The following is a 12,267-nucleotide window of genomic DNA, read 5'->3' as shown; positions in this document are numbered from 1 at the left end:
TTTTTTAAACGCTTTTTTTATTAAAAAGTAAATATTCTAGGCCTCAGTATGTATCCTTTTCATGTAACGTGGCTATGGGCCGATTTTGCGCAGTAGTGGCAAGGAAGTGTACTTTAAAAATTTAATGGCGGAACTTGGGAACTGAAGTTTCAGGTGAAAGTGATTTAGGAACTCTTTTAGAGCAGATTTCGCTTTACCACAAGCTCACAAGGTAATTACCTTGTTGTTTTTCGCAATGGAGTCTCAAATCGTAGAAAGGTAAGGAGATTTCCAAAGCTTGTCATTGAAATTACACAGTTTTAGATTTTGGCAAAGGCTTAGTAAAGTTTTTTGAAATTGAAAGAGCAGACGAATAAATTTATTCAACGAAACCTTTCGCCACTAGATGGCGTTGGTACTCTATTCGAAAAATCCCGACTCGGCGATATAAGGTGTCCAGCTTGTTTATTTTCTTTAAGGGTCTATGCTGTTCGGCCACACCCACCCTTCAGCTTCACAATTTGAGTAAAAACTCAATATTTCCGAAACTACGCACCAATTCTATTTAGTCTTTCTCCTAAAGTAAATGATGTTCACCGCGTTTAATGAAAATTCATTGATTTAAGGGTGTATCAGATTAACTGGAGCGAAGACTCCCTTGGAAAGTTTTAGCTTTGACTCTATTTGGTATGTACATATATATCCCAAGTGAGAAAGATTTAAGGAATCCTCGAAACTAAAAAAAAAGGATTTTCAAGATCTCGAGAGTTAGCAAGCAAAGTTTTCGGCTCTTAATGATTACAGATACATCCCATTCTCTTGACAATATATTCTTTTGTAGCCCGCAAAAAAACCTAGCCCTTTTAATAAAACCTGCTATTTTTTGGGGGATAAAAAAGCTTTTTTCAACAAGGACATTTAAGAAAGGACTGGAATGAACTCGTTTTTGAAGCCAAAGCTAAGAGTCTAATAGTGTATCAATTGGACTGCTCGGAGCTATGTCGGAGTGCCCCAAGAAGTGATACCTGGTTTATTAGGGAGAAGCTATAAAATGCCCTAGTATTCGAGCGCCATAGTCCCAGTTCCCCTTTCAAAATACAAGGGGGACGTAAAAGGAGCCCGGGCTATTTCGCCTCTCCTCAATCGGAAAATACGTAATTTTCGTCATTCGCGTCACGCTACGTGAGTTTTCAAGAACCAATGATATGCTGGTTGTAATTTAGAGGCGGGGATTAACTCTGGACCTACGTTTGGACTGGAGAGAAAACTGGATATGTGGTGAATTTTTACCTTCTCCCTAGTAGACTAGATATCGCTTCTTGGTACTACAAAAACAAGTTTTATCGAGGAGCCGTTCTGTATAATAACGACAGATCAATAAAACAAGCTAGTTTATTCCCAAACAATAATTTTAAATATCACCTATTTTGCAAAATATTGTCTTACGATTACAACCCACATCTTAATCTTTCCAAGTTTAAGTTTTTTTCTTTCAATTCCCAAAATCCCTATTCCCATTCGCGCTTCCAGACTTATCCTTTTGTTTGACTTGAAACTCCAGCTTTTGTTGCGTTCATTTTAAAGGGTTAAAGGGATACTTTCTTTTAATTTCATTGCAATAAATCCCTATAAGGTTAATTTATTTCGATAGATAGACAAATAAGGATTCTGAAAATATATGTTTTTATATTTTAGTTTAATTAATGATTTTTAAATTACGATTGAAAGATCCAAAATGCTATTGTTTTGCGATCATGAGGACACCTGGTGATACATAGTCGAACCACCGAAAAACGTTACTAGTTTGTCTCTTCCAATTTCGACTTCATAAGTCTCTTAGGTTCCGTAGTGTTTTTCCTACTGGTAGGGGGATTCATTCTGTGAGCGCAGTATGATACAGATTGACGGGAGTGACAGAGGCTCGAAATGGTATGACTGCGCACCAAATTCTTCTACTTCAGAAGAACTACCCTCGGATTCGTTTATTATAAATTGTTCCGAATTTTCTGAATCCAAAGAATCAGAGTTCGAACTTTCATCCTCAGATTCAGGACCGGAATGATCAGAAATACTTTCTCGTCTGACATTCTTAAGCATATAAGCAGACGACGATTCACCAGGCAAGCTGACCTAGATTCTCGTTCCTACTACTTTTTACTCCTAAAACAACAGTTTTCATTCCAACTACTAGCAACCAATCAGAGGCCGAACTTTACCTACGTAGGTAGTGGGTTGAAAATGGTGGCCGATTTTAAATCTGGCGTTCAAAATTTTAATTTTTATTCACGTTTATTTTAATTAATAAATGTTTCTCGCGATTTCTACTGACTCCCATGTTTTTAGGGGTGGTTAATTTATAGAAAACCAATGTTAGTTTGACCAACTCAGATAAATCCGATTCTATCCCTTTAATGACTTAGGACCAATCTTTTTATATGTTTGTTGAAGCGGTATAGTTCAAATCGCTGATATTCGCTAGTGTGTGTTACTAACCCTTCAGATTCAAGCTAGGGTAGAACTAGTCAAGGGAATTAATTAAAAAGTCGACATGAAATAAATAAATCTTTAACTAAAGCGTCTCTATTTAAAAGATATCGTGGAAAGAAAAGAAATGAGAAATTTCAAATTAAAAAGAAAGTTGGGTCTTGCGGGATTTAATGGAAATAGAAGATTTTTTTTTAATTTTAATTTTGTTTTGTAGGTTTTCGTATACGACCTTCTATTTTTAATTGTTAAAGGGATGGTTGGGGCCACACATTTTCTTAAACTCTTTAATTTAACCAGAGATAGATTTAATTTTAGAAGTAGGAATGGAGAACAGAGTAGTCTGGGCGCGCGTCAAAGTCCCGGACCCCCTTCCAAGGGACGGAGGGGTATGAAAGAAGAGGCGGGTCATAGCGACAGAGGTTAAAAGCAATTACGTATTTTTCTCCGTCCCCGTCAGCAACGTCATCAAAACGCAGTTTAAGTGAGCCAATAAGTTAATTTAAAATTTTCGTCACGTGTTGGAGGGAGTCGGACTAAAGTAATTACTAACCGTTCTCCATTCCTACTTCTAAAATTAAATCTATCCCTGGTTTAACTTAAATCTTTTGTCAGTGCTCAACAAATGTGTTTAAAGCTGGGAAATATCTATTAATTACACGTGTGACACTTTGCACAATTAGCAAAAGATTAGCAAGCACGTTTAATATAATCAGGAATACATACAACTAATGGTAATCATGTTTAACCATTTTCTCAACGTATCTAGGCGGATTATGTGTGAACTCGCGAACAATCTATCTCGCTACGCGTTGCATCTTGCGTGCGCCTAGGAACTCGAGCTGCTACCAACCAATGAAACAACAGTTAGGAAGACGTCAGAATTATGAGCCGTGACGGACAGAAAGTTCTCAAGCCCGGCCCACAAAACCCGTGTAAAAAATTGAGGTGGAAGATATGGAGGCTTAATGTTTCCTATTAGCTTTATGTATTCCTGATATAATAAGTAAGAGATAAGATATAATTTTAAGCTTTGTTTTCGAGATAATTTTGAGAGACAGGTGATTGTAATTAACACTGAAACGTATTGTTGGCCACACAAAATGAGTTCCTTATTTAGGTTATGGTTGATTTTAGGTTTATTAATATTGTCGCAGAGGTTTTGCGAAGGGCTTCCCTTAAAGGTAAAGATACGCGTTTCAATATGTTTCATTTGCTGCTAAATATTTAAATATGTTTCAGATTGACGGTGATACCAGTAATTCTGAATTTGATTATCATGGTATGATTTAATTTTTTGGGAAAGATAACCAAAATAACAAAAACTAGATAACTAACTACATTCATTTCTCCGTGTGGTTATGTAATAGCCAACGGAGTTATGCGCTGATACCCAGTTAGTTAGTTAGTGGGGTCATGGGATGCTCACGAAAACCCTTAGCCTTAGATCATTGTTGGGTGCTGTACAAACTTAGTACCTTGGAAACCACACGGAGTATTGTAAAATGATTTTGGCCCTTGTTTTACAGTAGAATCTAATGTCACTTTGGTGAAAGGTGATATAATATTTCGGAACAATCCGGTTGGTATAATTAACATTCCTATTAATTTAAAATTCATCTAATACAATTTTTAATTGATTAAGGTATCATTTTACATGGCACCCAAAGACAAATATCGACTCTGGAACAAAAGGATAATACCCTACACCTTAGATCCCGGTTACAGTTAAGTATCCAAATTATATGTAAAATTATATATATACCAAGTTACACCACGTTAATTTATTATTATCAGATCCGCCTGAAAGACAACTAATCATTTCTGCAATGAACACCATCGAGGAGCAAAGTTGCGTTACCTTCGTTCCAAGGAGAGATCAATTCGATTACGTCCTTATCGCAAAGAAGAAAGGAGGGTAAGTGGACGCTACCATCTGACCTTTAACCTCTAATGAAATTACCACCTTAAGATGCTTCTCTGACATCGGAAGATACGGTGGTCGACAATCAGTCAATTTACCTACTCAATGTTTGGAAAGGGGTGCTGGAATCGCGTTGCACGAGCTATTGCATACTTTGGGTTTATGGCATGAACATAACCGACCTGACCGTGATGATTATATTAAGGTTAACTCGGATAACATCGAACCGAGTAAGTTTTACGAATTGGCCAATTGACTAATAAAGACTAACAATTTTGGCGTTTCGCCGCAATACGCAGGTATGAAATTTAACTTCGAAAAACATCCGGAACATTTGGCGGATACTTTGGCGGAGTATGACTACGAGTCAATAATGCATTACGGCCATAAAGATTATTCCGTCAACGGACAGAATACTATTGACGTATTGCAACCGCAATACACTAACGTTATTGGACAGAGAAAAGGGTTGAGCGATTTGGACATTGAGAAAATCAACCTCTTATACGAATGTGGTGAGTTTCACTTTCGAAGAGCGTGATAGGCTTTCGCTAACACTAATACTTCCACGCAGATATCATGGCATGCGATAAACCCGAGACTTCTAAGTTCGTATCAATAATATCTAGTGGTCCTTACATGGTGGGAGACATGGTTCGCTACGCATGCGAACCTGGTACTGTATTGGTTGGGTCAGCCGTCAGAACGTGTAGGTTTGACGGACAGTATTCTGGCACTTTACCTCAATGTCTAAGTACGCCAATAATTACTTGAATATTTCTCTAAGTACGGCAATAATTACTTGAATATTTCTCTAAGTACGGCAATAATTACTTGAATATTTCTCTAAGTACGGCAATAATTACTTGAATATTTCTCTAAGTACGGCAATAATTACTTGAATATTTCTCTAACTACGCCAATAATTACTTGAATATTTCTCTAACTACGCCAATAATTACTTGAATATTTCTCTAACTACGCCAATAATTACTTGAATATTTCTCTAACTACGCCAATAATTACTTGAATATTTCTCTAACTACGCCAATAATTACTTGAATATTTCTCTAACTACGCCAATAATTACTTGAATATTTCTCTAACTACGCCAATAATTACTTGAATATTTCTCTAACTACGCCAATAATTACTTGAATATTGCTCTAACTACGCCAATAATTACTTGAATATTGCTCTAACTACGCCAATAATTACTTGAATATTGCTCTAACTACGCCAATAATTACTTGAATATTTCCCAAACTACGCCAATAATTACTTGAATATTTCCCAAACTACGCCAATAATTGCTTTAATATCTTTTATAGACCCAAAAACATTCGTAGCGTGTGATTTTGAGACTGACATGTGCGACTTCAGTCATCATGATGATAACGATTTCAATTGGAATAGAATGTCAGCGAGTTTACAACTTGTGCAATATTCTGGACCATTAGTTGACCATACCAGAGAGGAAACGGTTGGTAAGATTACCAATTACGTAATGCGTATTATTCCATTCTTGTTCCGTTTAGCATGGTGCTAACATTGTCTATTGCAGGGTACTACGTTTACGTGGAATCAGAAATTCAAAAAGAAGGTCAAAAGTCGAAACTGATTTCGCCTGAATTTCGCGGAGAATCCGACGAGAGCATCGTCTGTCTTTCATTTAGTTACTCTATGTGGGGTGGAAATGGACAAATGGGTACTTTAAACGTTTACGCGTCTAATGAAGAAGGCACTGTACTTTTAACCAAAATCGATGGTAATCAAGGTCCACAATGGCAACCCATGAAACTATCATTTCAAACAAAAACACCCGTTAAGGTGAGTTTAATTAAATAAATTTTGTTAATCAATTTTAAATATTAATTATTTGGTTGTAGATTATATTTGAAGCCATATTGGGTTCCAAACTATATAGCGATATAGCCGTCGACAATTTTCTATTAAAAACGTGTACAATAGATTACGAATCTGATTATACTAAAATTTAAAATTGACTAACCATTTTAAAAACTTCATTTAATGGCCGATTTTACAATGCGAGAAAGGAGACGTCTTCTAAGTTGGGTTCAGTGCAATTGATCATACTAACCGGTCTATTGAACCATGGGTCAAATTGGTCTTAGCAGAAGTAAGATAAGGGACTAGAAGTAAAGAGCTCTAGCATTGGTAGTAGATCCTGGCACTGGTGAACGAATTTGAGGATTTTATACCGCTTCATCGCGCCTACACTAGAGAGAAAAAATTGGTCAAGTTCCAACAAATTTCCTACCCCCTTCCCCTCAACCTAAAGCCGCGGCACACGGACGCGGGTGCTTGAATCTAGTTCGGCCGTCTACCGCCACGAGCGTCTCACGTTTTGGAGGGAAAATTCAGAAACCGCTACCAGAGGGCCAACCGTTGGTGTTGTTATCAAGAATATTCACTTTCGCCAAGTGAAGAATTTGGTTAGCTTAGTACTTCTAGTCCCTTATCCTACTTCTGGTCTTAGGCTAAGCTTCGTTTACACTTAAATTGTGAATCAACCATTGCTGGTATTGACGTAAAATTTAAATACAAAATACCGACGTGTTTCAAAAGTCAATAATAATTAACTATATCAAAACTAACGTAATTAAAACACAATACAGCGTCAAGTGAAAATGTTCCTCAACAAACACCGATACGTATCGACCGCATCATATAAATAAGCCAGAATTATTACAAAAACCGAATCAATAAAGTACGACTTAAAAGAATATAGTCATTAATTATGTATATATATGTAATATTTGTCGTTTTAATAATGGAATTTACAACTCTATAGTGAATTAAAAATAATGATATAAACTTAATTTACAATTTACGTTCCGATTCAAATGTAACGTAATTTACAATGCATTTAAATGGTATAAAACAAAACTTCCTCGTTAGAGTGTCGTTTTAAATTTCGTTTTGAGAACGATTGAAAATGCCGAAACTAACAGGTAAGTGTTTTTAAATATCTATAGTATTGGGCAAAGACAAATTGAAAATAAGAAAAGCACAGACTAAGGTTCTATTTGCATTTGGATCTATAGCTTAAATAAACAACCGCATTGTATATTTTTAGTTTTTGCCATTTCTTGGGCATTTTTTGTAATTGGTACATTTACGAATTACGTCACTGCCGAAGGGTCTTGCGCCCCAGGCTGGGTAGAATTTCGATATGGTATTACTATCGAAACTGTGAAATGCTTTAAGTACATTGACACTAGAACGAACTTCAAAAATATGGAGGCCCTGTGCCTAAACGACACCTCAATAAGTTCTCTCGCCATGATAAAAACAAGCGAAGAAAATTGTGAGTTTAATTTATTAACGCAAAACATAAGGCTATCATAAAATAAATAAGTATTGGTCGAAAGGATATTTACAAACTAGGACACGCATCCTTTATTTTTCAGTGTTCATAGAACGACAAATTCTTGGAAAACTAATATATCGGGGCCCAGTATGGATTGGATTGAAAATGAAGAACCCTCCGAAAGGGGACCTAGAATGGGTTGACGGTACACCTACCATTTACAAAAACTACGCGCCGGGTGAACCCAATAGAGTAAAACTACACGATTTTCCGTCAATTTCTAGCGATTTTTACCATTTCTACTTTCTTAGCAACGTAACGTGGAATTTTGTGGACAAATGTTAATTGACGGAACGTGGAACGACGTACCGTGCCAAATTGAAATTCCTGGTCTTTGTCAATACATAACAGGTTAATTATACTCACCAGGGATAGATTTAATTTTAGAAGTAGGAATGGAGAACGGTTAGAATTTACTTCAGTCCGACTCCAAGCCCAGTATAGAGCCCCTCCCTCCAACACGTAACGAAAAGTTTAAATTATCTTAGTGGCTCACTTAAACTACGTTTTGATGACGTTGCTGACGGGGACGGCGAAAAATACGCAATTCTTTTCCATCTCTGTTGCTATGACCCGCCTCTTCTTTCATACCCCTCCGTCCCGTGGAAGGGGGTCCGGGACTATGACGCGCGCCCACATTACTCTGTTCTCCATTCCTACTTCTCAAATTAAATCCATCCCTGTACACACTTAAAAAAAATTAACCGCCTAGAAAAACGTGTTTGTTGTTTTTATCAATTTAAGAAATTACCCCAAGAACAACAGCAACACCTAGAACGACTATCAGTACAACTCCATCTTCAACCTCAACTTGGACACCAACAACTACAACTGTGCGACGCACAACACCCACTACCGAGGCAACACCCTATAGCAGACCCACTACCGAGGCAACACCCTATAGCAGACCCAATATCGAACCAAGACCCTATACCAGACCCAATATCGAACCAAGACCCTATACCAGACCCAATATCGAACCAAGACCCTATACCAGACCCAATATCGAACCAAGACCCTATACCAGACCCAATATCGAACCAAGACCCTATACCAGACCCAATATCGAACCAAGACCCTATACCAGACCCAATATCGAACCAAGACCCTATACCAGACCCAATATCGAACCAAGACCCTATAGCAGACCCAATATCGAACCAAGACCCTATACCAGACCCAATATCCAACCAAGACCCTATACCAGACCCACTATCCAACCAAGACCCTATACCAGACCCAATATCAAACCAAGACCCTATACCAGACCCAATATCAAACCAAGACCCTATAAACCTATTAGCGACAGTACCAATGAAATTCCATACAAACCTTCTGATTTGGATCCTAGCTCTAGGAAACCTTCTGATTTGGATCCTAGCTCTAGGAAACCTTCTGATTTGGATCCTAGCTCTAGGAAACCTTCTGATTTGGATCCTAGCTCTAGAAAACCTTCTCATCATGGAAAACAAACTGTCCTCATCCTTAAAAACCCTTTAATAATCCTTGACAACCCAAGGATTACCATTGTCAAGCCAAAACCTTGCCCGTGTCATGAGACCAATCCTATTTCTTGTCAACCTGACCCTCGCCTTTGTAAGCAACATCCGCGAATTCGGCAGTGATAAGATGAAAAATGGTGGAATGTAAGAGATACTGTCTTAATTAATGGTAATTAATTCTGTACCATTCTATGATTAAAAGATTTGATTTGAATTATAATTTCCTGACGTGACTATATCTCATTCGTAATGTCCACTTTGAATCAAAAGGTGTCGACACTGAACTGAACGAAAGCACGACAGCAAAAATCTTAATTTAATAGCCATATCCTCCGTTAATACATCCAATTACAATTTCACAGACTATGGCGACGATTGATATCATTATTCCGTAGATCCATAATTTAAAGACGGGGGAAAGATAGACCAATTCCATAGGTTCAAAATCCCAGAATTTCGGACGTTGAAAACTAGTAGCTTTTCGAATTTTAAATGCCAACGTTTTACTATGCGGAATGTTTAGAATTTGACCGGTTTCCAAGAATCTCGTGCAGCTAGTCAAAATACACCATGATCATTTATTCCCTGAAATTTCCTTAATGCTCACCGATAATCAATTAGTTCCTTAACGTAACGAGGCATGAATTTGCTTAGGAAAAAATGAGCAGTTGATAACTCGTACTGTTCTTTTCCTGTATATAGAACTTTATCATCACTCATTTTCGAAATAAGATGAGGCCAGAGTCCATTGCTGCCCGCAAACACAGCGACTTTTCCAGCAATAAAGTCTTGCGCAATTTCGTCAGTATATTGGAAATAATGTCCGTGCACGTCTATTCGTTCCCGTAACGCCTTAAAACTGGACAGCTGTCCTTCGTTGAACTAAAGTTTATTAAAAGAAAATTCGCATTGCATTTATAACCAACTAGCTGTTACCCGCGGCGTTGCTCGCGTGCAATAAGAACTTCCATCAAAATGGTATAAAGAATGGGTTGATTTTACTGACGACTAATATTTTGTAGCACCCTAGGAGCGAAGGCACTCGGCGTTGCCCGTCAGCCCGTCGGGTCATTTTTTATTACTTTTCACGCGGAAATTATTCCATAAAGAAGGGTTTTTAAGTTTCTGGCCGCCATTTAAAAAGATGGCAACAAATCGAACCCAAATGACCATTCAGCCCGTCTATAGGTTAAAGGAAACCAGTGTACTAAATATTTGTGAAATCGGTTGAAACGCGCGGACTTTGTTGCATGGAGAAGAGTTTTTACATTTCTGGGCGCCATTTATTAAGATGGCGGCGGATTGGAAAAATCTTTCTTAGTACGCGTCTACTACTTATGAGTAACGTTCCTGAAAATTTTCAGCCTTCTAGGGCAAGCGGTTTGGGCTGGGCGTTGAAGTCAGTCAGGACTCAGGACTTTGATTTATATGATATGTTTCCATGACAGGACTAAGGTGGAAAAGCGAAGCAGTAACACCGCTTTCTTCACTTGCGCCGAAGTTTCTTTTTCGGTCCCAAGAGTGCGCAAAGACGGCGATGTATCTACCCCCACCCCGCGGCGTCTCCCTACCTTCTCAACTTTACCATTAGTTTGTGGAAAAATGACGTTTCAATGCAAACAGCTGGTTCAATAGACGGATTCTTCAGTATGTCTTCGATTGAATTAATTTGAGAAGATTTTGCGATCATAAACTCGCTCTTCAAATTTCCACTAAATGCTTTCATAAGGACACTCGATGACAAAATCCAAGCTCCAAAAACAAACATTACAGAATTGCTTACACCAGTTGGTACGATTCCTACATTTCGAATGCGAAAAGTTTTAGCAAGAAGCGATATCTAGTTTATTAGGGAGAAGGTATAAATTCGCCACATTTCCACCCCAGCTTTATCTCATTGGTTCTTGAAAACGCACGTTGGAGCGACGCGAATGTCGAAAATTACGTATTTGTCCGACTGAGGAGAGGCGAAATAGCCCGGCCTCTTCTTACGTCCCCCCTTGTATTTTGAAAGGGGGACTGGGACTATGGCGCGCGAATACTTAGACAATTTATACCTTCCTCCTAATAAAATAGATATCACTTCTTGGTTTTAGTTAAAAAGTCTCTTTACATCTAGAGGTCAAAGTAAAGACTTTACCCACCATTCTGAAGAATATCAGAAACCAAATCCCACAAAATACGAAACGACATTTTCCATGATTTAAATATGGAAGCATTTCCCAGCAAACGTGTTAAAATTACCACGACGAAAAGCATACAGAAGGCAGTTGTAATCCAAACAGTTTTATGTAGGCCAAGGATATTATATTGACCAGTCCTAGAGGCCATTTTGTCAACGCATGTATATATAACGTTCGACGAGCATTCGTAGCTCGGCGATACGTGTATTTTCAGGGGTATAGAATGACTGGTAATGCCCATGGGGTACAATAAGAAATCGATAACCTGATAAAATTATTCAAGGCAAGAAACATTGAGATATATTTTAAAACATCTTTAATTAAAGAACATACGCCTTCAGTCAGGGCTTTTGTACCGTCCCAAGTGTCATCACCAGTCATTACAATGTCCCGACTAGTTAGTAACTCCTTGAAATGATTCGGAAGGAGTTGAACAATCCTTAAATTAAATAGAATTAAGTAGCGGTAATTCGTGTGATTGAACGATTAAGACTAATTATCATCTTACGAAACATTCTTCAAATGACAAAGAACAAATGTACCAAAAACTACTGTGAAATAACTCTGATATCCGTGCGATCTCCAAGTACAAAGGTCCTTTCTCCCACTCTGCGCAGTGAGTTAAGTTCAATTATTTATACGTAATTACACAATTAATTTTTTTATATATTTAAAAATTATTACCCCCGGGATGAAATATTTCAAAGGGTAAGAACTGCTGTTAGAGCTTTCCATGACGAAGGTAGAGTCGTTGTCGATGACCCAGAGTGAAGCTTTAATTTTTTTACTTATAAAGCGCGA

At 37.8% G+C, this 12,267-nt stretch overlaps 1 protein-coding gene across 1 annotated transcript; it reads left to right on the top strand.

Annotated features, from left to right (window-relative positions):
- The first annotated feature begins 909 nt into the window (after nt 1-909).
- Nucleotides 910-7,230, top strand: LOC149625178 (zinc metalloproteinase nas-15-like). Its single transcript, XM_089851950.1, has 12 exons — nt 910-1,908; nt 1,998-3,647; nt 3,706-3,745; nt 3,993-4,045; nt 4,109-4,190; nt 4,261-4,381; nt 4,436-4,617; nt 4,687-4,902; nt 4,962-5,141; nt 5,719-5,874; nt 5,952-6,217; nt 6,277-7,230. Exons 2-12 carry the CDS (start codon nt 3,567-3,569, stop codon nt 6,385-6,387), a joined length of 1,488 nt encoding a protein of 495 aa, XP_089708076.1. The 5' UTR covers nt 910-1,908; nt 1,998-3,566; the 3' UTR covers nt 6,388-7,230.
- Nucleotides 7,231-12,267: the final 5,037 nt, after the last annotated feature.

The sequence above is a fragment of the Phalangium opilio genome, unplaced genomic scaffold, assembly GCF_054372755.1.
Source record: "Phalangium opilio isolate 3A_F unplaced genomic scaffold, DU_Popi_V2 ptg000105l_1, whole genome shotgun sequence".
Classification (NCBI taxonomy): Eukaryota; Metazoa; Arthropoda; class Arachnida; order Opiliones; family Phalangiidae; genus Phalangium; species Phalangium opilio.
Note: the sequence above shows the minus strand (reverse complement) of the source record. Positions and strands in the feature narration are given on the sequence as shown.

Excerpts from the sequence above, each read along its gene's own strand:
- LOC149625178 (XM_089851950.1), top strand. The coding sequence starts at position 3,567 with ATGAGTTCCTTATTTAGGTTATGGTTGATTTTAGGTTTATTAATATTG. Across the intron at positions 4,382-4,435 it reads ATCGCAAAGAAGAAAGGAGG|ATGCTTCTCTGACATCGGAA; the intron begins GTAAGTGGACGC and ends TACCACCTTAAG. Across the intron at positions 4,903-4,961 it reads CAACCTCTTATACGAATGTG|ATATCATGGCATGCGATAAA; the intron begins GTGAGTTTCACT and ends ACTTCCACGCAG.